General features: G+C 41.9%; 1 protein-coding gene across 1 annotated transcript in view; it reads left to right on the top strand.

The window, feature by feature from the left end:
- The window catches only part of THSD7B (thrombospondin type 1 domain containing 7B), a 443,716-nt gene extending 420,208 nt beyond the window's left edge, over positions 1-23,508 (top strand). The window contains exons 22-28 of the mRNA XM_083153878.1: positions 2,054-2,213; positions 4,205-4,378; positions 9,021-9,116; positions 12,161-12,243; positions 17,967-18,156; positions 19,589-19,676; positions 22,792-23,508. Coding sequence (XP_083010004.1) covers positions 2,054-2,213; positions 4,205-4,378; positions 9,021-9,116; positions 12,161-12,243; positions 17,967-18,156; positions 19,589-19,676; positions 22,792-22,873 — 873 coding nt within the window. The 3' untranslated portion in view covers positions 22,874-23,508. The remainder of the gene's footprint in view (positions 1-2,053; positions 2,214-4,204; positions 4,379-9,020; positions 9,117-12,160; positions 12,244-17,966; positions 18,157-19,588; positions 19,677-22,791) is intronic.
- Positions 23,509-24,617: the final 1,109 nt, after the last annotated feature.

The raw sequence follows: 24,617 nt of genomic DNA, 5'->3' as shown, positions 1-24,617 counted from the left end.
TTGGAAGCCAGAATAAGCATTGACAGACAAGAGATGTACCTAGATATTAGCATGCCCCATAGCAAAAGTTTTTAAGGGCCCCCTATTTAGCAACTGATGGTGATAAATGTGTGTAAAACATATACTTAGACAGCAAAGATGGCCCCCCTTCAGCTCTAAGCCCTATAGCAGCTGCACCCCTTGCACCTATGGTAGATATGCCCTTGTTGATAGACAAGTATGAAAACTTTTGCACTGGTAACTGCTCAAAAAGTACTTTTATCCATAGTTTTTATTACAATTATATTTTGATTAAGTTAAGGTGGTGCTGTGGGTGCAATGCATCATTATCTGACACCAGCTACATATTCAATATAGACAAAGTGACAATTTTACAATAAACAGAGCATCTTAGTTACTTAGTGGCATCCTTATGATCTATATACAATACAGAGAATTCTAGTGGACTTTATATAATACAGAGAGCTTACCAGTCCACCAATGTGAATCCTACTGGCTTCTATACTAAACATACAACATAATAATAACCTTTATATTGGGGGTTATTCCTTTATATTGGGGGTTATTCTGGTTTATTCGAATTTGCATCCTTGCGAGTCAACCAGATCCCGCCTTGCGAATGGTGGTACGCCGGCCCACCATTCGCACTGCGTGTACGTTCGCACGGCATGCGAATAGATGATTTACATAAACATCCATTCGCAGCCTGCGGGGGAACACCCACATCATTCAATGATCTCAGACCATCGAATAATGTGGAACGTGCATGCATATCTAAGGTTGCTCAGAGCAACCTTACATCTGATATATAATATAATGATTTTATACAGATACTCAATACATTCTAACGATCAATATATAATATAGACAGCATTATTGTGGCTTATTTACAATACAGAGACTCTCAAAGTGACCTACTATATGTATGATAAGGAAAGTAATCATACAAAACAGAGATAATCCTAGTAGCCAATATACAATATATAAAACACTGACCATCCTAGTGATCAATATACAATATGATGACCAATATAAAACAAAGAGCATCCTATTGGTCTTATTGATATATACAATACAGAGTGCATATATACAATATAGAGACCATCCTAGTAACCGGTATGATATAAATATTATCCTAGTGGTCAGTATACAGTACAGAGAGCACTCTAGAGATTTGTATACAATACAAAGAGAATTCTAATAATCAATATACAATATTAAGAGCATCCTAGTATACTGTATATAAAATATAGTGTATCTCAATATACTACAGTGGACTACACCAGTTTAATTATTTAGCAGTTACTAAATGCCATTAAAACTATAATCAAGCATATTGTTAAATTGTGAATTTGAAAGTTTTCTGCTTTATATGACATTTGTAATTACCTATACACATCTCTGGCGTACTTTTTACTTTTACAGACAGATTTGCAGCTGAATCTCGCCTCTAAACCTAAAGTTTCAACAAAAGCTTTTACTTTTAGTATTACTGCCACTGGTGGATGTGGCAACAAATACAATATGATATCAAAGATTATGAAGTACAGCAAAAAAAAAAAAATGTATTAGAAAATAGTAAGAAATGGTTGAGACCGGTTTAGCGGTTTGGTATAATAAAAATGCTTTGTCTGAAGATAGAAAGTCAAACATAAAGCTCAAGGTATATGGATGCTTGTGTTGATATTAATGGACTACAGTATGTTTGTAAAAAGAAAATCCACATTCCTTTGACTGAAAATTTGTGTATCCATATTGCATTATGATTTAGGGTTCCATCATCCATATTAGTGGTAGGATACATACAATACAAATTTTTAGATTCCACTGTATAAAATCCAAATCCTGCTGTTCATGCATGTCTGCATGCACTATGCACTAATATCACCGGGAACAGCTTAGATTAAAATCAATTCACACAGGAATCTTGATAAAATCTACTGGAACTTTTCCCAAATGCCAAATTATAGATTTGGAACATCACTAACTGGAACCTTTTTGGTGTTCAGCATAAATAGGTTTGGATGATTTATTTCTCTGTTCATCTGTGCAGAATGGCCAATGTGGAGAAGGATTCAAGTCCCGGAACCTCACATGTGTGGTGCATGATATTGCCATCTCTGGAACCAAACAGCAAGTGGACATGAAATTCTGTGGCCAATTACCCAGTGAGGAAAATCCACTCAGTACAAACTGTTATGTCCCTTGTCCAGGTAACTATACTTGCTGTGGTGGCTACTTTTATCTTTCTGTTCTTTACATAAAAAAAGCGGATTGTGATACAGGAACAATTCCTGAGCCGCAGCAGTTACAAATCGGGTTTATGCCGTGGAGACCTGATTGGTTGGAGTAGGATCTCATTTGTCTATGTGCTGATTTCTCCTGTCTTGAGAAAGGTCTGAGATGCAGACCAAAATGTTGACGAATACCTATTGCCATGATGCTATAATAAATTTGTAAGTTTTTTACTCTACAAAATCCTTCGAGATATATATATATATATATAGAAATCTGGAAAGACCGCACTCTCACCCAACAAAGCAACACTTGGGGTGCCCGGCAGAGGTGCATGCAAAAGCATGTACCCAAAAATAGTCCAAGATCCACACTCAGTGTGGAAGCAGAGCACTCTCCAAAATCACAAATCAGCCTTGTGATTTAGATAAAAAGGTATTTTAATCCAATAAGTGCAATAAGGCAATATACGTAATAGTATGTAGACTCTTTGCACCTTGATAAAAAGGCCAGACGGCCTTGAAACGTCGGCTCAAAACCCCTAGTCCGTGGTGTCTTATTTATTCTGAGTGCCGCCGCCGGGATATATATACAGGATTAGGGGTTTGACTCTGAATTGCGCTATCTTATGTGTAGCACCACCAAAATTCCTCCTGTTAGTGAGGAACAAAAGACAAATGCAACAGAAAGAGTGATTGGGGTGCGCAACCTCATGCATAATATGTACCTCCCAGTTAGTACTTAAATTTAAATCAGAAATACATTCTGGAGATCATTTCCATGTGTCCATGTTGGATGTATTCGCAATAATTTTTCACAGTCCGTTTTAAGATGAATAGACTTTTATTGCAAGAAATACCCAACACGTTTCGTCACAACGACTTCATCAGGGGTAAAACCGATATAAACAGTGTTCCTAACAAGAATCCTAGCTGGTCAGTATGATTTATAGTTCCACAATTTAAACCATCAATATGGTATAGTAGATTTGGTCAACCAGTTTGGAATGATTCTGGATGTTATAGGTAATCTTCCGAGGTGAATTACCAATTTTGGTCAGGACACTCTAAAAGTAGCAACCTCCTCATCCAACATGCAGGAATGGAGATTCTTGCATATTGGATGAGGAGGTTGCTACTTTGAGAGTGTCCTGACCAAAATTGGTAATTCACCTTGGAAGATTACCTATTACAACCAGAATCATCCCAAACTGGTTGACAACCAGAATCATCCCAAGTAGGTTGACCAAATCTACTATACCATATTGATGGTTTAATCCTGGGATTATCATATCCAAGGTCTCCTGGTCTTATTTGTTACTTACATCGAGTGCCGCCGTCCACCATACCCCTATATATATATACACACACACACACGTCATCCTATATACCAAAGTAGCCAGGAATGGAAACCAGCATAGCACCATTTGAAAACAGTTTTTGTATTAAACAAAAGGCAAAAAATGTACAACAAAAAATCACCAATGCAGAATCGAATTAGAGCATATCTGCTGAGGGAGTTGCAGATGCAGTTTATCCCCCATAATGGATAAGCTGCATCTGCATCTCCATGTGCAGATATGATAAGTACAATTTAAAAGAGTGTTACGCTTCTCTCTACTGGATTAAATATATATATATAAATATATATATATATTTAAGCGCTCCGGAACCCTTGTAATTATATTAATAAATATTTTACAAAATTGATGGTGATTGTTTCCACCTTATTCATGTCATTGCATTTTTATTTTCCTGCATACTCTGCAGTGTTCAGTAAAACAGACGTGGTGCACTGAACCAGCTCATGTGTCAAGTCCCAGATATATCATTACACAGACAGGGATTCGCTTATCTACATTGACATTTCTAAATTGCATGACAGGGGTCTCGATTATCTGGGAGAGAAGACATTACATTATAATTATCCTCATATTTGTACGTCTGATTGTATTATATTTGTCCTTTAGGTGATTGCCACCTTACGGAATGGTCCCAGTGGAGTTCCTGCGAGGTCACCTGCATTGATGGACGCAGTTTTGAAACAGTCGGTCGACAGACTCGATCAAGAACCTTTATTATACAGTCTTTAGAGAACCTGGAAAACTGTCCAAATCCCATTACTGAGACTCGGCCTTGCGCAGGTTATATATATTTTGGAAAAACTTGGTTTTGCTTCTTCACAAACAAAAATCATGTTGCTGGAAATGGAATAGGGATTGTGTGATCATTTAAAACTGTGCAGTGCTCAAATCTGCTTAAAAGTCGTATTATTTAGCAGGGTTTTACAACTGCTGGAGCACCACAAGCTGCCTGCTTCTCATAGTATTTACTTATTGTTAGGGATCTACAATACTATATTATATACTATACATACCCCCCCCCCCCCCCCTGGCAGTGCACATGGGGCCTTATTCTGGTCTGTGCGGACAGAGCCGAATATGCGGACAGGACCGTGCGTCCTAAACCCCGCCTTTCGTACGGATCGCTCTCTCCGTCCGAATGCGGTAAGAAGCTGTCTGAACGGACCGCAAGTGTATTTCTCATGAATACACCTCCTCCATCTCAGGGAACCTCCCCATCATTCGATGGTCGCAGACCATCGAATGCAGGACCGAGTGGTCAGGCAGCTCCCGCAACCTCAGACCACACGGGCATTTCTCCGTGCAAAAGCAGGGAACTGGGCGGGCAGCTGACATCCGGCAATGTCATATGTCCGCCCCCTACACGTGTGTCACGACCGCATTACCATATGTACGCCCAGCGTTTTCATGGGAACGCCCATGAAACGCGGGTTGTAAACATATGGTAATGAGCCCAAACAGCCCTTCACGCCCCTCTCCACCCCCTGTTTGGAGTGTACACATTTCATGCGGAATTTGGATGTGCGTCCCGTTCGCACATGCGCAGAGACGCCTCTGCACATGCGCAGAAACTAAACATCGGCGGACCGACCGCACGCGGACATTACCGCACCAACCAGAATAAGGGCCATGGTTTTATCCATCTAAGAAGGAATTTGCCAGAAGGATTGAACCAAAATAACCCCCATTGGACCTAATTTGGACTTGACCGCTAATGTGAGAATTAACCAGGAGTGGCTACACAGATAAAAATAGTAAATACCCCTTGCAAAAATTGTGAGAGAATTGCAAATGGATCACTTATCGGTATCCACTTGCAAATCAATACACAATTCACAGACCATCAAAAGGATTTTACAAATGTGAGTAGGTCTGAGGCTTCTGGTAATCTGGGCCTTATTCTAGTTCACTCTTTCTGACAAAATCCTTCTTGGATGAACAAAACCATGAGCACTACAGGTGGGGCAGATGTTACTTGTGCAGAGAGAGTTAGATTTGGGTGGGGTTTTTCTTCAAAGTGAGATCTATATTGCAGTGTAAAAATATAGCAGCCAGTATTTACCCTGCACAGAAACAAAATAACTCACCCAAATCTAATTCTCTCTACACATTTTACATCTGCCCCCTGCAGTGCACATGGATATGTCCATCTAAGAAGGATTTTGTCAGAAAGAGTGAACTAGAATAAGGCCCTCTGTGACTGAGTCAGGCTTGAAGTGGTCATCGCACACCTGCATTTTTTTCTGACACACCCATAAAATCAGGGCCGGATTAACAATGGGCCTGAAGGAGCTACAGCTCCAGGCCCACTCTACAAATAGGCCCATTTTGTAGCTGAGGGCCAGGGCTTTCCAACGAGCCCAGCCCCGCATCCCTAGCCCACTGGAAACCGGAGATACCGACAGGCAAACCTGGAACGTTTCCCCCCCGCTAATTCCGACCTCCACCCGGTTCCAATGGCCCCCTGGCATCACAGAAGCTCAAGGTTGATCCCAGTTGAACCCAAATCACTGGGCCTTCATTCTGATACCTTGTCCATATGGGTTCATTGGTTCTAGAGATATTTTTTTTCATTTCTGAAATGTAATTTCATGGCTGTTCATGTTGTTTGAGGACAGATTTCTCTGGAACCAAATGGTCCAGTTTCACGGGACCAAAATCATTTGAAGCCTACATGTAAATGGGTCAGTTGGTTCTGAAGATATAGCTGGTTGTTTAAAGGGGGGCGGGGGTGGTTTTCTCTACCCCTCACACCAGAAAATGCAGTGACTAGGCTGGTGTAAAAGGGGCCAGTCCGGGAATGTCCCTGCCTGATCCTGGGACCAAATTCCTGGATAAGTGCCTGCATTTTCTGGTATGAAAGGGGTATTATTTCAAATAGCTGGGACCTGCAGTGCTCTGAATACAGCCGGGCAGCCCCCTGCTCTCTGCCCGGCTGTCAATGGCTGTCATTTCTGCCTGGCGGTTGCTGTCCCCCAGTTACCACGAGCATGTATTCCCCTTTGGCAATGAGCATGTAATCCCACATGGCAATGAGCATGGAACCCCTGGCAATGAGCATGGAACCCCTGACAATGAGCATGTAGGTAAGCAGCACTTATGTAGCATCATTTTTAATAGGCATTATGGTGTTTGGCATAATACGTAATGAACATTATGGTGTAAATTTTTAATGCGTGTCTTTTCGCACAATGTCCCTGTTTATGAAGCATATTGTGCATTATTGCTCAATCTGTTTGGTATAGTGTGTATTTTGGCTCAATCCATGTGGCAAAATGTAAATTTTGCCTTAATCTGTGTGGCAATAACGTGAATTTTGACTCAATCCATGTGCCCTAGTGTGAATTTTGGCTCATTCCATGTGGCATAATGTGTAAGAGGCAAGTACAGTATAAGGGGGTTACTATTGTGTTGCATGATTTGTATAAGGGGTGTATGGTGTAGTGAACTTAGGTGACCACATAAAAGGTGCTGAAATGTTGTCTACCAAGTTTTCGGCTTTCAATTATTTTTTTTGTTTATGACTGGAGTGCCGCCTCACCCCGCATGTATCTTAGGACATCAGCATCCTGTGGGTGCGCCTTAGGAGGGCACCCGCCAATATATCTCCCTGCATTTTTCCTATGCCAGCCCCCTGCCTTTTCCAGGCATATATAATTAGTTGAAAGTATTTACACAAATAGGAACACACCCATGAGCAGACCACCCAACCAGAACACTGGTCACGCCCCCCACATTATTAGGTGCTGGCCACTACTGCTATTATTGTGCATAACAGGCCCTTGATAATTTTCAGCTCCAGGCCCATTTAGACCTTAATCTGGCTCTGCATAAAATGGCTAATTCCCCTCGCGTATGCGTGATGTGAACACTACAGGTGCAGCCTTTTGATAATTGCTTGATTTGCATATTCTCTAATTAGCAGTCAAGTCTGAATTAGACCCATTGCATTTAAATCCAGAACAGTTCGTACTCATGAAATAATTGCACAAAGTTTAATTATAACTTTATTTTTAATTAATAAAATGTTGCAGTTGTGAAGAGGGGATATTTTCCTCCTAGCATGAGTCTGAGTTTATGCTAAATACCAATGTATTTATGTGAACTCCATGAAACATAAATAAATTAATATATTTATTGAGCTTTCTTATTTAGGAACCTGGTGCTGTGTGTACTTCATGCTTGTCAATTCTCCCAAAAAGTCCAGGACAGTCCTAAATTTCCTAGGATTCTCAGACTCAAAAGAGTTTTTATGGCACCTCTTCCCACTGTAAAATATTGCAGTCGTGATTTTGTACAGTAGGGGGAGGAGCCAAAATGATGGGATTGCAGTAACTCCTTCCCCCATCACCACCACCCATTGATCACAACTTTTAATAGTAAGCACGTATAGTGTACATATTACCTATATCAAATGGAAAACAATTAGATGTTTACTGTCAGTTCTCTAACGAAGAATAAAGAATATAAGCAGGCATCTCCTTGTGAAGGCATCAGTTCCCCTGTAAGCTCCCTGGAGAGGATGACCAGGTAGGCAGGGTGTGGGTTTGTGGTGCCATGAACCCCCTTATAGTGGCCCCACACCATTCAACGTACAGATGGGGCAGGCTACATCCTGGCTGGCGGATCGCCAGAACGTCCCCGCTGGCGATTCGCCAGCAGCCTCGCCATCCATCAGACTGAGACGCGCGTGCGTCTCAGTCTCTGTCGGCGGGGCGACGGAAACCCTGTCCGTCTCCGCCTCAGGGAGACTGACAGGGTTAAGGGGGGTGCGGGCAGGCGGCGGGGACCCCGGGTTACCGCCGACAAGCCGGCGGGGACCCAGGGGAGCGGATGGAAGCGCCGTCAGAAGGGGATGCGCGTGCCTCTCGTGCGCGCGCGTCCCCTTCTCGCCATCGATATGGCGCTGGCGGGGGATGACGGCTGGCGTCGCCAGCGCCATCCCCTGCCAGGATGGGACCTGCTCCATCTGTATGTGATAAACTCATATATGGTGATTTAGGGTTTTTCCCAGTGATAACAAAGCAATTATGTTCCAGTTCCTACAGAGACACATTTGGCAGCGGTACATGCAGCTGAGATACAGAAACTGGCAACACTGATCCATCTTTCATAATTGCTGGAATACATTTCAGTTTATTCGCTGGCCCTGTACGCATTAATAATCTGGGAAAACTGTGTCTCATTGAATTTTGGACACAAATTCTGTTTCAAAGATATATTTTTCATATATTTCTGATATTTCATTATTACACGTGCAAGAGTTTAGCCTGTCAATTTCACCAGTTTCACGTCATTAGTTAGCTGAAGCTGAAGGTTTATGTTTTGTCAAAAACCGAAAAATAGAGTGAAATCCAAAGCCTCTGATTCACAGGAGATGGAGCAGAATTGTTCAAATTATAATTATTGTGTTTAATTGCAGGAGGAAAATGTTTTAAATACACGTGGAAGATGAGCCACTGGATGGACAATAAAAGAACAGTTTGGTGCCAGCGGTCAGACGGAATAAATGTTACAGGTACAGAACTGAGAGGCTGTTATGTATTTGTTGTTCAGTAGTTGTGCTCCAGTGTCATTTACTACCCTACTGACATTTAATCTTTCTCGCAGTAGTAAGGGGTCTGCTTAAGGGAATTAAGCCTATTCTCCCTATACTAGAGCAACAGGGAAGGGAAGACCCCGCCAAATAAAAATATTCACGAAATGTATCCTTTAGGAATGATCGCAGCAATCTATTTCCATCTATATCTACAGTACAATTACATATATATATATATATATATATATATATATATATACTGGTAGGAGGATCCGCACACAGATGAATCACAGGACAACAGGGGGTGCTCCACTTTAAGGGAATCGGAATCCCAAATATAATTTTGTTTGTTGGAAGCAGGCACTCACCAAAAACGAACTCAGAGCAAGTTGAAATAGATGGTTTAATCAATCATCATGTATGTCGACGTTTCGATCCGCCACAAGGATCTTTGTCAAGACAAGATGTGTCACAAGCGAGACAGGCAGCACCAGGTGCTGCCTGTCTCGCTTGTGACACATCTTGTCTTGACAAAGATCCTTGTGGCGGATCGAAACGTCGACATACATGATGATTGATTAAACCATCTATTAAACCATCTATTTCAACTTGCTCTGAGTTCGTTTTTGGTGAGTGCCTGCTTCCAACAAACAAAATTATATATATATATATATATATATATATATATATATATATATATATATATATATATATATATATGAGGAGACCCTAAAAATGCGCTGATAGCTAAGCAGCACCTCTATAGAACCTTGCTGTTAGTGAAGGAACTAAAAGAATAGATAGAACCAGAATAGAGGTGCGCTACAAATTATGTCACCAATGTTAACTATTTAAGAAAGATACTTCCAATCAATAAAAACAAACATTTATTTGGTGTTACAACATATAGTATTTTTTCCAGTAAAATAATTCCATTTTCTTAAGGTGTACTCCAAGTACAAACAATCCGCAGCCCTATGCGTTTCGTCCTTCCGGACTTCCTCAGGGGCAAATAAGGGTATCTAATAATGATATATCCTTTGCTTAGTACATTAATGTACTGTTATTCCAATACTTCAATGTATTGGCCAGTCTTGGTAGCCCGAGATTGGAAGCCTGTGATTCACAGCCTTTTTCCTTTAGAGAGAAATCTCCACTTTTTGAGACTGCGGAGTATTATACATTTTTACCCTTCATCTGAATGTCATCCTATTGCTGCTCACTATTGAATGCCTTTCTGGGCGTCTAAAACTTCTTAAAAATTGGGTGACCATAAACACCCAATTTAAAAAAAATCTACATTGAAGTATTGGAATAACAGTACATTAATGTACTAAGCAAAGGATATACCATTATTAGATACCCTTATTTGCCCCTGAGAAAGTCCGGTGTTACGATCCAGGGAGTAACTGAACATCTCCCAGACTGTATGGTGGTGATGCCTCTAACCTCACTCTATTGGCCCTCCCTGATAGTTAGTCGTGGACTGCGGGATGCTAGGCTTTGCCTGTAGCTGCCACGACTGAAAGGGTAGGGCTGTTACATCAGCCACCCACCCCTAGCAGGCATCGCCATACCTGTGTACTCAGGGGAATGCCCAGCGTTTTTATGGGGACACCCATAAAACACTGGGCATTCCCCTTCTAGTGCCCCTGTATGACCCCTTCCCTCCCCTCACAGTGCGAATGCCTTGGCGAGTGCGTTACTCAAGGCTTTCACACAGGTGCATATTCACGCATGCGCAGATCCTCACCATTGAAAATGGGTCTGAATCGGCCACATTGTGCAGTAACCCAATGTAGTGTTTTCTCGGGGGAAAGAACATCTTGGAGCATGAGGCCGGCAGCCCCACCACCCATCCACCAGCCACCTGTATTATTTATAATAGTGATTAGAGCTAAACAGCACAGAGCAATGGGGGTAATTCACACCCCCATGACGTGGATAGTGGGGACATGACCCATTATGTATTAACACAGCTCCAACTACGTAAATTACATAAGTTTGCATAAGTTCCGTAGTTTACATAGCCAGCATAGTGGTGTATTGCTATTCTCAATACACCACTACGCAAACTACGTAATGGGCGCCCTGCTAATACATAAGTACCGAGAGGAATCTTTTAAAATGACATATGTACCAATGTAGTTGAGTCCCAGAGCAGTTAGTAAGAGTTCCTATACTGTGCTGGGAAATGGTGCTGATGATTCAGTGTAAATGTATCTATCTCTCATTCCTTTTTTTTCCCCAAAAATGTAACAGTGTAATGTGGGCTAGGTGAAATGAGGGAGATTGGTAGACTAATGAGGGAGAGAGGGAGATTGCTGCTATTTCAGGGAGTCTCCTGTAGAATGCTGGAGGGTAGGCAACTATATATTGCGGATGCACCAGGCCCAGCTCCTGTCAGCTCCATTATGCTGGTGCCGAACCTGGTCAGTGGGTGGAGCTCTCCTCCTCTGTACCAGGCAGCATTGACTGCAACAGCCCTCTCCACCATAAAGGTGCTGCTGCTCGAGATGGATATTTCACAGCTACTTGCTTCGTCTCTGGGCATCCAAGCTACTACCATAATAATATATGTACCATACTGTATATTGCTAAAACTGACCGTTTCTTTATAAATTTGCCCCTAATAATGTCCCTGTTTTTCATTAGTGGCTAAATTGCACAATACAATTAATATTTTCTGCATATTCAATGTAATTATGACATCTATCCCTGTTGTCTTGGCTTTAAACTCCCATGTTTATTAAGTAGGAATATTAAAAATACAAAGAAGGTATCAGTCAAACTGAGCAAACGTGGCAGGATGGTGATTGTAGTTCTCCAAGATCCCCACAGCAAATTGTCCCAAGAACAGTATAATAAACTATAACAGTATGAGGATGTGCTGCCTGCACTGCCTAGCATCACTGCACCTCATTACAGAAGCATAGCCTGACTTTGCACTACTGGATGAAGATCTGTGCAGAGAATGAGATGGAAGGTGGATTTAATAGGTATTGATGTTTTTCTTTTTGCAGGAGGTTGCTCTCCTAACTCCCAGCCTGCTGCCGTTCGAAGCTGCGACCCACCATGCAGAAAACCATTTTCCTATTGTATGCAGGTAACCTACTTAGAAAGAAACACTTGCTGCACAACCAAACTAATTTCACACCAGCTACAGAACAGAATAGACTGGGATTTTCTGTAAAAGGATATAGTGTCACCTAGAGGATATTCAGAGAATTGCGCACAGATTGCATTTAAGTTGAACAACAGATGCTGTATAGATGTATGTGACCATCCAGGACACCAGGCATTCTCAACCTAAGTCCACTGGTGATGTAATTTGTAAGCTAGTTATTTTGATTTAACCATCTGTGCTGAAGCCTGGATATCACTAATTCCTGCACTGTAAAGCTAGGTATACAATGAGCAATATACAGTATCTGTATGCATATTTCTATGTATACATTTTTGAAAGGATAAATGTATTACTGAATGTATTATTAGCAACTTTTATTTATTAAACAGACAGGATTGTTGAAATATATCTTTATATTTAATGACTGTATGGTTTATTTTTACTGTACGGTATACAAAGCCCCTTTTGCCCCCCCCCCCCCCCCCAAAAAAAAAACACAAAAAAACCCAAAACAGTTCCGGCCAAAGAGGTACAGTTGGAGGGTAAGGTAACTCACTGTATGTTAGTACCACTATGGCAGAGATCCATAACCTGTGGGTCAGGATATCAACTAGACATCAACAGCGCTTGACCATTCTGTCCTGCTCAGTCTTGAGTTTCAGATGTATCTGAATCTGCATATGGAATGCAAGTTTCCTAGTCTTTTTATACACATGCAGAGTATAAAAATACCTATTTTACATAAGCACACAAAGACATTTAGATACATTTTAACTGAGCCCCAATACTGTATATTGATCTTTAATGTTGCAATTATTATTTTATTAAATAAATCTCCCAGTTGTCCTGCGTTCAAGCTGTCATGCAGCATGAGACACTGTTATCTATAACGTAGCCCAGGGACTGTAATTAAAGATAATCCTATTTTTTTATTACTATTATTTTTATTATTTTTATTATTTAGTGAATTTTCCCTTTACCATTTGTATATAAAAAATTGACCATTTAAAATAGAATTTCTATACGTATAGTCCATACACTTAATTTTGGAATGTATAATGAAGGAGTTAACATCAGTTATTTAATTGGCAACCCGCAGCGCAGTATTGATCTATTATTTAGTATTTTAGATACGGGCACATCTATGCATTCATTATTCTCATAATTCCCACACAGATACTAATGATGTTGTTTCCTCTGTATCAGTATGGTCAATTACTGTCAAGGCTCTGAAACTGAAGTCTAAGGGAACAAGAAATAAAGGGAAGCACATACTTCTCTTTGTGCTGGAAATACTCTATAAAGATGCTGATCATTACACAATTATCCTCTGTGGTTTTTATTCAGTGTTATATTATGTACTAAATTGCCTAACACAATATAGTATATATTAAATAATGCCTTTAATTGAATGTATTCATACGTTACACATTATGTTCATGAAGGTTCACAGTATGACACTGCAGTCATAGTAGTTTTTATTTCAATAGAAGTTACTTCATGTTATGAACTTTGTCACAGAGAGAGAGAGAGAGAGAAGGCGTTTCGGACTACAGACAACATATAGCAGAGTGCTTAAGATGGGGGGGGGGAGAGGGAGAGGGACACACTTAATCAAACTGAAACTGGACAGTTAAAATCAATCAGCTCATGTTAATTTGTCTATAGTGAGCAATCTGAAAAGCATTGGCATGGGCAGGGGCAAATTAAGCCTTCGGTGGCCCCGGGTCACTTCAGACAGGGGGGCCCCCTCCTACTTGGTTAATGGGTAACTGCAGGTTGGGGGATTAATATGTGTGGGGGTTAATAAATACCGGGGGGTTAATAAAAGTGTTAGCGACCTATGGTATCTGTGGATGTTTTGATCTATTATTATCAGGTGTGCATCGTTGTGTGTAACAATATGTAGGAGGAGGTAATATTTTTTAAAATACATTTTTTACATTTATTAAGAGTACATGAATTCATGGTTAAAAAATATAAAATGCATTTTGATAGACCTTAAAAAATATATATATATGATAAAATGTCGTAGATGTAGATAAAAAATTAGACAGTGGATAAAAGAATATAGCTTATCTTTTTGTGCAGGTAGGTCAGTTTGGGAATCTGGGGGACCCCTACTCGTTTTGTCCCCCGTATTTAGGGAACCAGGACCGACCGTGAGGCCTGGTGCTGGTTTTAAAAAATACGGGGAACACCAACTTGTTTTGTTCCCTGATTTTTTAAAACCAGGACCGGCTCAGCCTCTGACCTCTTGTGCAAAGTCCCAGAAATGCAGTCAGTGTGCCTCGGCTCCAGATGCTCAGCACTATTAATCATTGTCACATTGGTAGATACAGTAGGTGAAGCTGCAGCACTACAACACTCCCATGTACAAAACCTTTAGCTAAAAAATAATAATAAAAAAAAATGCATGCTGGCCACAGGGGGCCCTGGATAGAGGGGGGCCCAGGGGTACTCACCCCCTGAGCCCCCACCCCTTTAATCCGGCCCTGGGCATGGGTCTCTTACAAGTGATCCAATCACACCAGGCCTGGGTGTAGTGTGGGAATTATTACTCAAATATACTGTATGTACCTAGATTTTTATTAGGAAAATGTTGCTATAGGGGTCCTAGGCGCTTCCATGTGGCTAACAACTACCTTTATTTAAGTACATGATTTATATATATATATATATATATATATATATATATATATATATATATATATATATATCTGGCAATAGCCAGGGCTGGATTAACTTCTTCAGTGGTGAGTTTTTCTGGGGCATGACACCCCCCCCCCCCAGGATTTTTTTTTTTTTGTGCCCATGCACAAAGGGTAACCAGCACCAGTAGCGTAGCTCAGCCTGGTAAATTTTCAGGCATACCACTGAAGGGGTTAAGACCTCATGTGGGTGGGGCTGAAAATGTTCAAGGGCCTGTGATGAGAAGCAGAGGGGGTGTGGCCAGTGCTGTGTATGCATGGCCAGCGTTGTATAGACCTGTAGACACTTACATTATCAGACTCAATGTCTCCCTAAATATGCAAAAATTGTATAATTTTGTGTGGAAAATAGAAATTCAGTTTGTTTGAAACAAAAAGTTGTCACACAGGAAACTGTCTATATAATTTTATACTGTATGTTATTGGACCAATGAATTAGAAATAACTCCTTACAACAGGATCAATAATTCTATGGGGGGTGCTACCACTAGACAAGTTATAGTTTAAAAAACTGGAGAGTAAGTAATAAGTGTCCTATTGTGGTGCACTTAAGATGTTAAAAATTTACTTTTAATCCTTTGAGTGCCAACATCTCTGTTACAGATGTTCGAAATATCTGCTGAAAATGCCAGCATCACTCACATTTGTTATATAAATTGAAATAAAAAGGTTGTGTAAAAATAGATTATAAGGTATACTCATTATGATGAATAAAAATCTTTTCTTGGCAATTTTCACACCTCTTTTGACTAATTCACTTGGCACTCAAAGGGTAAATTCAAAAATATTTTAAAATCTGCAAAGTATTTACAGAGAAAGAATCATAATAAAGGTCAAGAACTTGAAAAAAATGTGTCGGGTGGCAGTGCACTTGTAATTCTATATATAATAAATTAAATAGGATGTGAGTTGCATCTGGACTATTAGGGTGAAATCTTATAGGATGAGAGATTCAGAAAGTGAGAGATTTGGTAAGAAATCTCCAGTTTTTTTAAAGCGGCAATCATTTACACTGTAAAATCAAACTGGTTTTGCAGTGTAAATGATTGCCACTTTAAAAAAACCTGGAGATTTCTTACCAAATATCTCACTTTCTGAATCTCTCATCCTATTAACTTTCACCCCCAGTCTCTTGGTCTAACTTCTCAGTTATGAAGATGATCAAATATAATCTCCCTTACTCATATTATCTCCACGGTAGGTAAGTAAATACTATCAGTACTGTACACCTTGGGGTTCTATCAGAGTCACAGCCATTGTTAGCTCTTTCTTTGAGTTACAAAATACAGTCAGATATATCTGGCAACAATGAAATTAAATGTCAGTATTTATAGGATTATATCCATATGAAAAAAAAAATAATCATCACTGTAGCCAAGCTGAGAATATATTCAATAAATCTTCACACATTCTGTAACAGGGATTTACAGAATATTTACAGACTATATTTAATATATTCTTCTTGAAATACAACAAAATGGGACCAGCGCTGATATTAGATAGAGAATGAACACTATCTACAATGGGGGATATCAATTCCCTTTAGATTTTGCACGGAGTCTACCAGACAATCTGAAAAGGTCCCACTGTGCTTGGAAACCAACTGGAGGTGAACTCACATTAATATCCTACTCAGGCGTGCTTATCACAAATCTTGTATGGCATTTTTCCTTAATCACAGTTTTACACGTGACAAGTACTCAACTTACTTTAGAGTTCTGCCAAGCGTTCCTATAAGGGTATCTTTTCCAATGATCTGCAGCCAAATGATGAAAGCAGCTTTATTCCACACAGAAACAGGTAAAAACGACAAGCAGGTATAAAAGTTCTCAGGTACATAAAGGGCAATGGGAATCCAATCCAACGCGGGGGCGGCTCCAAGTTGATAAGCAGTGGGCGTGCTGCAGACACAGCCGGACCGGCGTAGCTTGTGAGCGTCAGTGTCCGTAAGTGTGAAGTCCCGCTGGTTGTATTTGTTCTCCCTCAATAAAAGAAGGTCCAATCAACGCGTTTCGGATATTATTTGATATCCCCCCTTATAGATAGTGTTCATTCTCTATCTAATATCAGCGCTGGTCACCCTTTCCCATTTTGTTGTATTTCTATATAATTAAGGTTGGGCGTCTACCTTCTCAGGGAGACCAGCTGATATTTTTTCTCTAGCGTAAGGACCGGAACCAATCTTGTTTTGTCTTGTCTTGAAATAATATTTATGTGGCCAGCTGGTGACTCTTAATCATCATATTTTAAGGATGATGGGTCTATTTTTGTGGAAGCCTAGAGCTGTACATCTTCCCCATTGGTAATATGGACATTGGATCAGAATGCTGCACTGGCTGGAGGGGCCATGGGGCACTGCCACCCCCACCCCACCCTGCCTAATCGGGCTATGACATAGAGTGGACACTTATTGGTAAGGTGCTATAAACTTTATGTGAGCCCAGTTTAGGGATACGTATAACAAGCCCGAAGCATAGCGAACACAGTGGAATACACGTCAAGTAATACACGTAATACACGTCAAGTAATCTGCGTTGTCAAGTCATCCGCGTCATCAAGTAATTCGCGTCCCCTCGCAGGGCTCGCTGAGCTCGCCACGCTTCGGGCTCGTTTTCCTCATACCCACACGAGGCTCGCTTCGCTCGCCATGCTTCGGGCTCGGTGGCTAGCTGCCCGAGTCCGTCCGAGAAAGCTCACATCGGTTATCTACAAATAATGTATAGAGAATAAATCAGGTATCGCAAATATAGTGTTATGGATTGTTTGAGGAAAAGGGGTCCCCATATAGGTGTCTTGCTTAGGGCCCCATGAGGTTTCAATCCTCCTCTGCCACTAAATGTGGCCTAGCAGGGAAGTGTTGTCCAGACACCAGTGTGTTATATGAGAGCACTGTGTAATGCAGTAGGTTATATTAACAATTGTGTGATTATTTTTCACAAAACAAGTTTTTGTGGCTGCTAGCTATACTCAGCTTGCTCATGTTTCTTTCAGAGTGGAATCTGTGGTTGCCAGGATGGATACACGCAAATAATGAGATCTAGCGGCGTCCTTGACTATTGTTTAAAGGTTCCAGGCCCTGAATCTAAGAAAGCCGACGTGAAAACTTTCATTGAAAAAAATAAACCCGTCAACTCCAAACTCCCACAGATCTTTAACTGGTCGATTCAGCTATTTGACCAAGGCAAGTACATATTAAATGCTGGGAAAGCTTAAATAAAAGAGTAATTGTAGAGAACAGCTAAGCATACTCTTACTATTTTTCAGTTTCAATGGAAACATAAGAAAAATATTGATTTGTAAATGAGAGTATTATCTTTGAGAAACTAGTACTAATATACAGTAGGATAAAATTCAGAGATGTATGCAAACATGATGGTTTGTGTACATCTGCAATGTTTTCAGATCTATGCATGTGCAGATCTCTGTCTGTGATGGCGGTAGCAGTGCCACCTAAGCCGCAGCATGATTGGGGTGGGGACAACATGAGGGAGTGTGACTGCTCACAACCCTACCGTGGTGGGGTGTTCCAGGAAAAGTATGTGTGGCCTGCAGTAAGAAGCGTGGCTTCAAAGGGAATACCATATCTATATCATGGGAAGAGGGTGATGCCTGGGAGAGACATAGGGCAGTATTCAATGAGCAATATCGCAATGTGCAGCAAATCCTGTTTAGGATTCGCTGCACATTTGCAGGGTTCCGGAGGGCTGGAGCATTAGCTGCCAGCCCTCCCTCTCACACTATTCAACGCCGCAGGGGCTCGCTGCCCCTGATGGCGATTTTTAGCTCCTGCAGTGAATGCCGCAGGGAGCCGGGGGACGGCGGCAGGCAGGGAGATGAAAGCCTCCCTGCCTGTGCTGGAATGTTGGGGGGGGGGCTCCCGGGGACACCGGCAGCACAAGCTGCCCCCCCCTGAAGAGTTGGCAGGGGCACTGTGGAGGGAGCCGCTGCATTGGTCCCGCTCATGCATATGCAATGAGCGGGACCAGTGTGAAGTGAATATCTAATGAGCGGCTCCCCGCCCCCTGCTGGCGAATGTGTAAAAAAATAAATAATAATAATTAAAATTAAATATATATATTCATGTGCTGCAAATAATAATAATTAATTTAAAAATAATTCAAGTTAGTGCCCCCAAAAAAGAGTTATCTTTTTTCTCCCCCAAACGTACAAGATAGGTTGTAAGGCAAGAGTAAAACTCCCACTTCTGACTGGATGAACCTTTTAGTACACATAGGCAGCGGTGTAACAATAAAACGTGCATCCCTCAGCCATAAATTTCGGCAGCGCCCACCCGTAAAATAAAGCCCCCCCCCCACCTTGTAAAAAGATAGCACACCCCACTATGTTCCTTTCGTAGCTACAGGGGGATAGTCTCAACCCTTACCTCTGGACACTGCAATGTGGAGGATTCCTGGCTGTAGACAGGCTGGTTCAGAGGTTGAAAAAGGGGGGGGGGGGGGGTAAAGAAAGGTTTTGTGCAGGACTGGTAAGTTGATGCTGTATGGAGCTTGCGTGAAATAATGCAGCAATGGTGGATCAGGGTGGAAGCCTTCTCGTACTATTGTATGTTTCTTGGGTGGGCATTATCATTTTCCTTTGTGTATCTTTCGCAGATGGACGCGTGAGTCTTTGGGTCTATGTAGTATGTGTGGGAAGTTTTCTCATCCTGGTGTTCCTGATCATCATTTCTTACCTCGTCTGGTAAGTATTTACCCTAGAATACCAAAATGAATCAATGCTGTGCTACAGAATATATCCTTCATCTCAGTACATTGTCACTGATTATTAATATATAGCATATGTAATTGTGAAATTGGCAAACATAACTACTAATAGCTAGGATACATCTTATATAACTGGTTCACAACTATAGTTTGTCCTCAAATGCATAGCAAATGTAAATACAGTGGAGAGATTTATTAATCCTGGTAAAGTGATAAAGTTAAAGGTTATAATGTACCAGCTAATCAACTCCTAACTGTCATCTTTTAAACACAGCTGATTAGCTGGTGACGTATCAATTTCCACTTTAATAGTAATTTATTACTTTAACTGGCTTAATACATCTGCCCTAAGCTTCATTTCCAACAAGGTGTCAGAACTGTTTTATATATAAGTACTCACAGAGCAATAAACACTAACCAAATATCCAAATATAAATATATATACCTGTCTGCATTACCTTACTGAATACATTCCAAGGAGCTGGGTCATACAAGTCAGTCTGGGTCAGAGGACTGGCAAGTGTGGCAGCAAATCATTACAGAACCCAGTGGGAGGTGATGTCCTGGTACTGGAGGCAATATAAGGATGGCCAATCTTAGTAATAGTGCCTGGGGCCACTTTAATGGAGGAGAGGGACCGTGTGCTGGCATTAGGTGGGACCGCTCCTCACTAGCATCGGAGAAGACTCTGGCTTATGTCTTCTGTGCCATGTTCCCATTGACTTCTGTATTGTGTGTGCGAAAATCTGTTGGCAAAATGTCCACTACTCCATTTTCCCAGTAATATCTGCTGCTCTGTAGTCCTGGCTCAGGAAGGGCTTCTCAGTTGGAAATATAATTATAATGTTGCTGGTTGTGCGGTGTGGGATCTCTTGAATTGATCAGTTTTCACACTTTCAATATCAATTCATTCCTTCTCCCTTTAAAAAAAAAATATTTTATTGCAAGATTGTCAAATAACACATTGTTATCAGAAGGTATAACACAAGTTATATCAGAAGGTATAACACAAGTACTTTATAAGGCATTTTTCAGGTGAAAGAGAAAGGATATGGAATACAAGTACTGGTGTCAAAACACAAAACAAACACGCACGCACACACACACATACACACAAAACATCTGTACAATCTTCAATGCAGCATTACACATGGTATGTAACAGTAGCATTCTATCATTATCACTTCAAATCCTAAAAGTGGTTCATGCTTCAAGTAAGTGAAGTAATATCCACTCTCGCCACCCACCCAAACAGAGACATTCGGGGTTGCAGAGATACAAAGGAACTAAAGAGTCACACAGATATCCACACATGCAAGCAAAGTCATACAGATACCTACATAGACAAGCAGATTCACACAGATACCTACACAGACAAGCAGATTCGCACAGATACCTACAGAGACAAATAGAATCACACAGGTACCTACACAGAAAAGCAGATTTGCACAGATACCTACACAGAGAAGTGGAATCCAGGGCCAGATTAAGACTTTGGGCGGACCGGGTCACTTTAGAACGGGGGCCCCCTCCCACTTGTCATTACTGGCCACAAACTGCACAGGAGAATATTACACTGTTAAAAAACAGAGTAAAAGCAGTATAAACTTGGTCAATAACTGCAGGGTGGAAGCCTCTCAGCCTCTGACCTCTTGTGCAGTCTCATGGGACTTAGGGGCAGATTTATTAAGCTTGGAGAAGTGATAAACTGGAGATAAAGCGGAGAAAAGGTAAAAGGAGATAAAGCACCAGCCAGTCAGCTGTGTTTAAAAATGACAGCTGGGAGTTGATTGGCTGGTGCTTTATCTCCTTTTACCTTTTCTCCGCTTTATCTCCAGTTTATCTCTTCTCCAAGCTTAATAAATCTGCCCCTAAGTCAACTCCCAGTAATGCACTGCACACTTGTGCAGCCAGTGTGCCTTGGCTCCCAATGCTCAGTGCCATTAATCATTGTCACATTGGCAGATAGGTGAAGCTGCCGCACTACCCCATTCCCATGCACAAATCCTTTAGTTAAAAAAAGGTACTTGTTTCCTAGCACGGCGCCCCCGATTTTGATTGTATTACATCTTATGAAATCGCATCGCATTGCATGCAATATATCGGACTGCGATGTGATCCAATTTTTTATTGTACAAGCACCCTGATGGGTGCTTTTAATGTTAAATGCACCCCCATTGGCAACGCCACCCCCACTATCAACGGTAACCGGAAGCGTGGCGAGCGCAGCGAGCCAGCGAGGGGCGGCGGTACGCGTCCTCCAACCTTTTCATACCCCCACTATCCACGTCGGTGTGGAGTCAATTTTAGATAGTGTGGCAAGCGCAGCAAGCCCCCGAGCCCCGCGAGGGGAGACGGATTACTTTACATGTATTGCGCATCTGCTCGCCACGCTTCGGGCTCGAATTCCGCGTCCCCACGCGGGGCTCGCTGCACTCGCCACGCTTCGGGCTCGGTGGCTCGCTGCACTCGCCACACTATATAAAATCAACTCCACGCCGACGCGGATAGTGGGGGAATGAAAAGGTCGGAGGACGCGTACCGCAGCCCCTTGTGGGCTCACTGCGCTCGCCACACTTTGGGTTGGCGTTGATAGTGGGGGTGGCGTTGACAATGGGGGTGCATTTAACATTGTAAGCACAAGGGTGCTTGTACAATTAAAAATTGCATTGCATCGCATGCCATTTGCTGGCATGCAATGCTATGCGATATTTCGATGTACAAGCACTCCTGTTAATTTAGCATGAATATCACATCGCATCGCACGCATACCACTAAGTATGCTATGCGATGGGTGCCGTGCTAGGAAACAAGTACCAAAAAAAATACATGCCAACCACAGGGGGGCCCTAGATAGAGGAGGGCCCAGGGGTACTGATCCCCCTGAGCCCACCCTTAATCCAGCTCTGGTGGAATCACAAAGATATCTACACAGACAAGTGGAATCTTACAGACATTTTTCAAACCCAGCATGTGAAATGGCAGGTAGGAGCTGGCTGTTTATCACTCTCCATTTTATCACTTTTTGAGGCTTAGTGCATCTGGCCCAATGTATTTAAGGTTCTTATTTTATATATTTTTTTCCCTTACAGCAGAAAGCCACAAGGACAGAAAAGCAAGCTTCCTCAGCAAAAGCCTCTAACCCTGGCATACGATGGAGATTTTGATATGTAACTTATATTTATATGTATATAAATGGTAATACAGATAAATCAGCTGCCTTAACTCTGTATGGAAATATTGCATCGTCCATGGATTTCTACAAAAAGATAAAACTGGTGTTGGGATAATTTATCTCAGACTATAAAACCTGTCTGTAGTCTTTATTTAAATACCTACAATCTAAATGTATACTACAGGAATCTATTAGGAGACATGGGATGAACTTGGTATAATTCACAATTTCCACATAACTTTTATTGCTACATCAGCCGCTGTGGAACTTCTTGTGGTCCGTTTGCCAGAACGCTGAGATTTCTTACAAAGCATCTTGTATCATCATCTTGTTGACGTTTCTTCCCTTTCCACATGAATATATCCACTTTCTGTGTATGGTATGGATGCCAGTGAGTGTATCAGGTTATGCAAAATAAAACATGAAATTGTATATAATGTAAATATTTGGACCAATGACACATTTTAACACCTGCAAATCTGTTTTTCTATGGGATTTTGTGATATATTTCTAACCCAAATTTTGTATCCAATGTAAAAATATGTCACATCAGTGCATCTCTATCAGTGAAGCCTTCAGCTAAAGGCTCATAAAGGTTTAAATTATTATTGCAAATAAACTTCTTCGATGACAAGTGTTCTATGAATTATTTTTATTAGCTTTCTACAAATGCCTCAGACATGACCATCATGGTGTATATGCAGGGCTTAAAGTGGTCCTGGAGAGGTGGTGGAACTCCGTTCCCCTAACACTGCCCACCACCATTAGGCAAAGCGTAGACCAGTGTCATGGAATTTGTGCTCTACCACCCATAAAGAGATAATGACCCCACAAAACATGGTAACACAATCGTGTACACATTACACCACATGTAGTGCCCTTGATTCATATTAAATCACACAGTAATGCCCCTTATACATATAATGTCCACAGTTGTTCATCTTAACTTTACATTACATACGCCGTGCCAGAAGAAGAAGCCGCTGGGACAGGCTTTTCTGTTGGAATTACTTTTCAGGACTGTGGTCAGTGGCGTAGCAATGCTGAGGCAAACCCGGCTTGGGGGAGCCAGTGCAGATGGGATCTGCGGGGAGCGCCGGGTCCAGGATGCTGCTGTGGCAGGTGCGGGAGCTACCGCGTGCCCGCTTAAGCAGCAGAGACCGGACTGACTCTAGCCGTGTGGCGCGCCCTCTTCTCTCCCTTCTCCCTCCCGAGTGCACCCGGTGCAGAGGTGCCAGATTTGTGCAGAGTCAGTGCCGCTGCTCCTCCCCCGGGCGCCCCTTTTGCACAGTGCTCACACACAGCGACATGCTGCTGCTAGGCACCACTAGCATGCATCAATGTAAGGGGCCGGCTCCTGGTGCTGGACTGTGGCACCCCTGTCCGTGTAGCCCAGCCCTGCCTGACCACGCTTCCTGGTCCTGCCTTGCTTCCTCCCAGGCTGAGGGAAGAACGACAGCGCACCTGCACGGGTCCTCCTCCATCTCCTGCTCTCCTGTTTACTTTGGATGGCTGCACAAATAAAGGGCTCCCACAGCATCTGTCAGAGACCTTGCTACCGCCGCAGTGGTTTACAAAAAGGTCACTCAGGCCAGCTGTATCTACTCCAGTGGGTCCTTACTGCTGTCCCCCAGCTGGAGCAGGTGGGGGCTGAGAAAGGGGGGAAGCCCACGGAGGGAGGCATCAAAAGCTTCAATATTACTGCTGGAAATGTAGCCTGTAGTAGTAAGGGGGATGTAGTGT

Source organism: Crinia signifera, chromosome 7, assembly GCF_055691185.1.
Source record: "Crinia signifera chromosome 7, ASM5569118v1, whole genome shotgun sequence".
In the NCBI taxonomy this organism is placed as follows: domain Eukaryota; kingdom Metazoa; phylum Chordata; class Amphibia; order Anura; family Myobatrachidae; genus Crinia; species Crinia signifera.
Note: the sequence above shows the minus strand (reverse complement) of the source record. Positions and strands in the feature narration are given on the sequence as shown.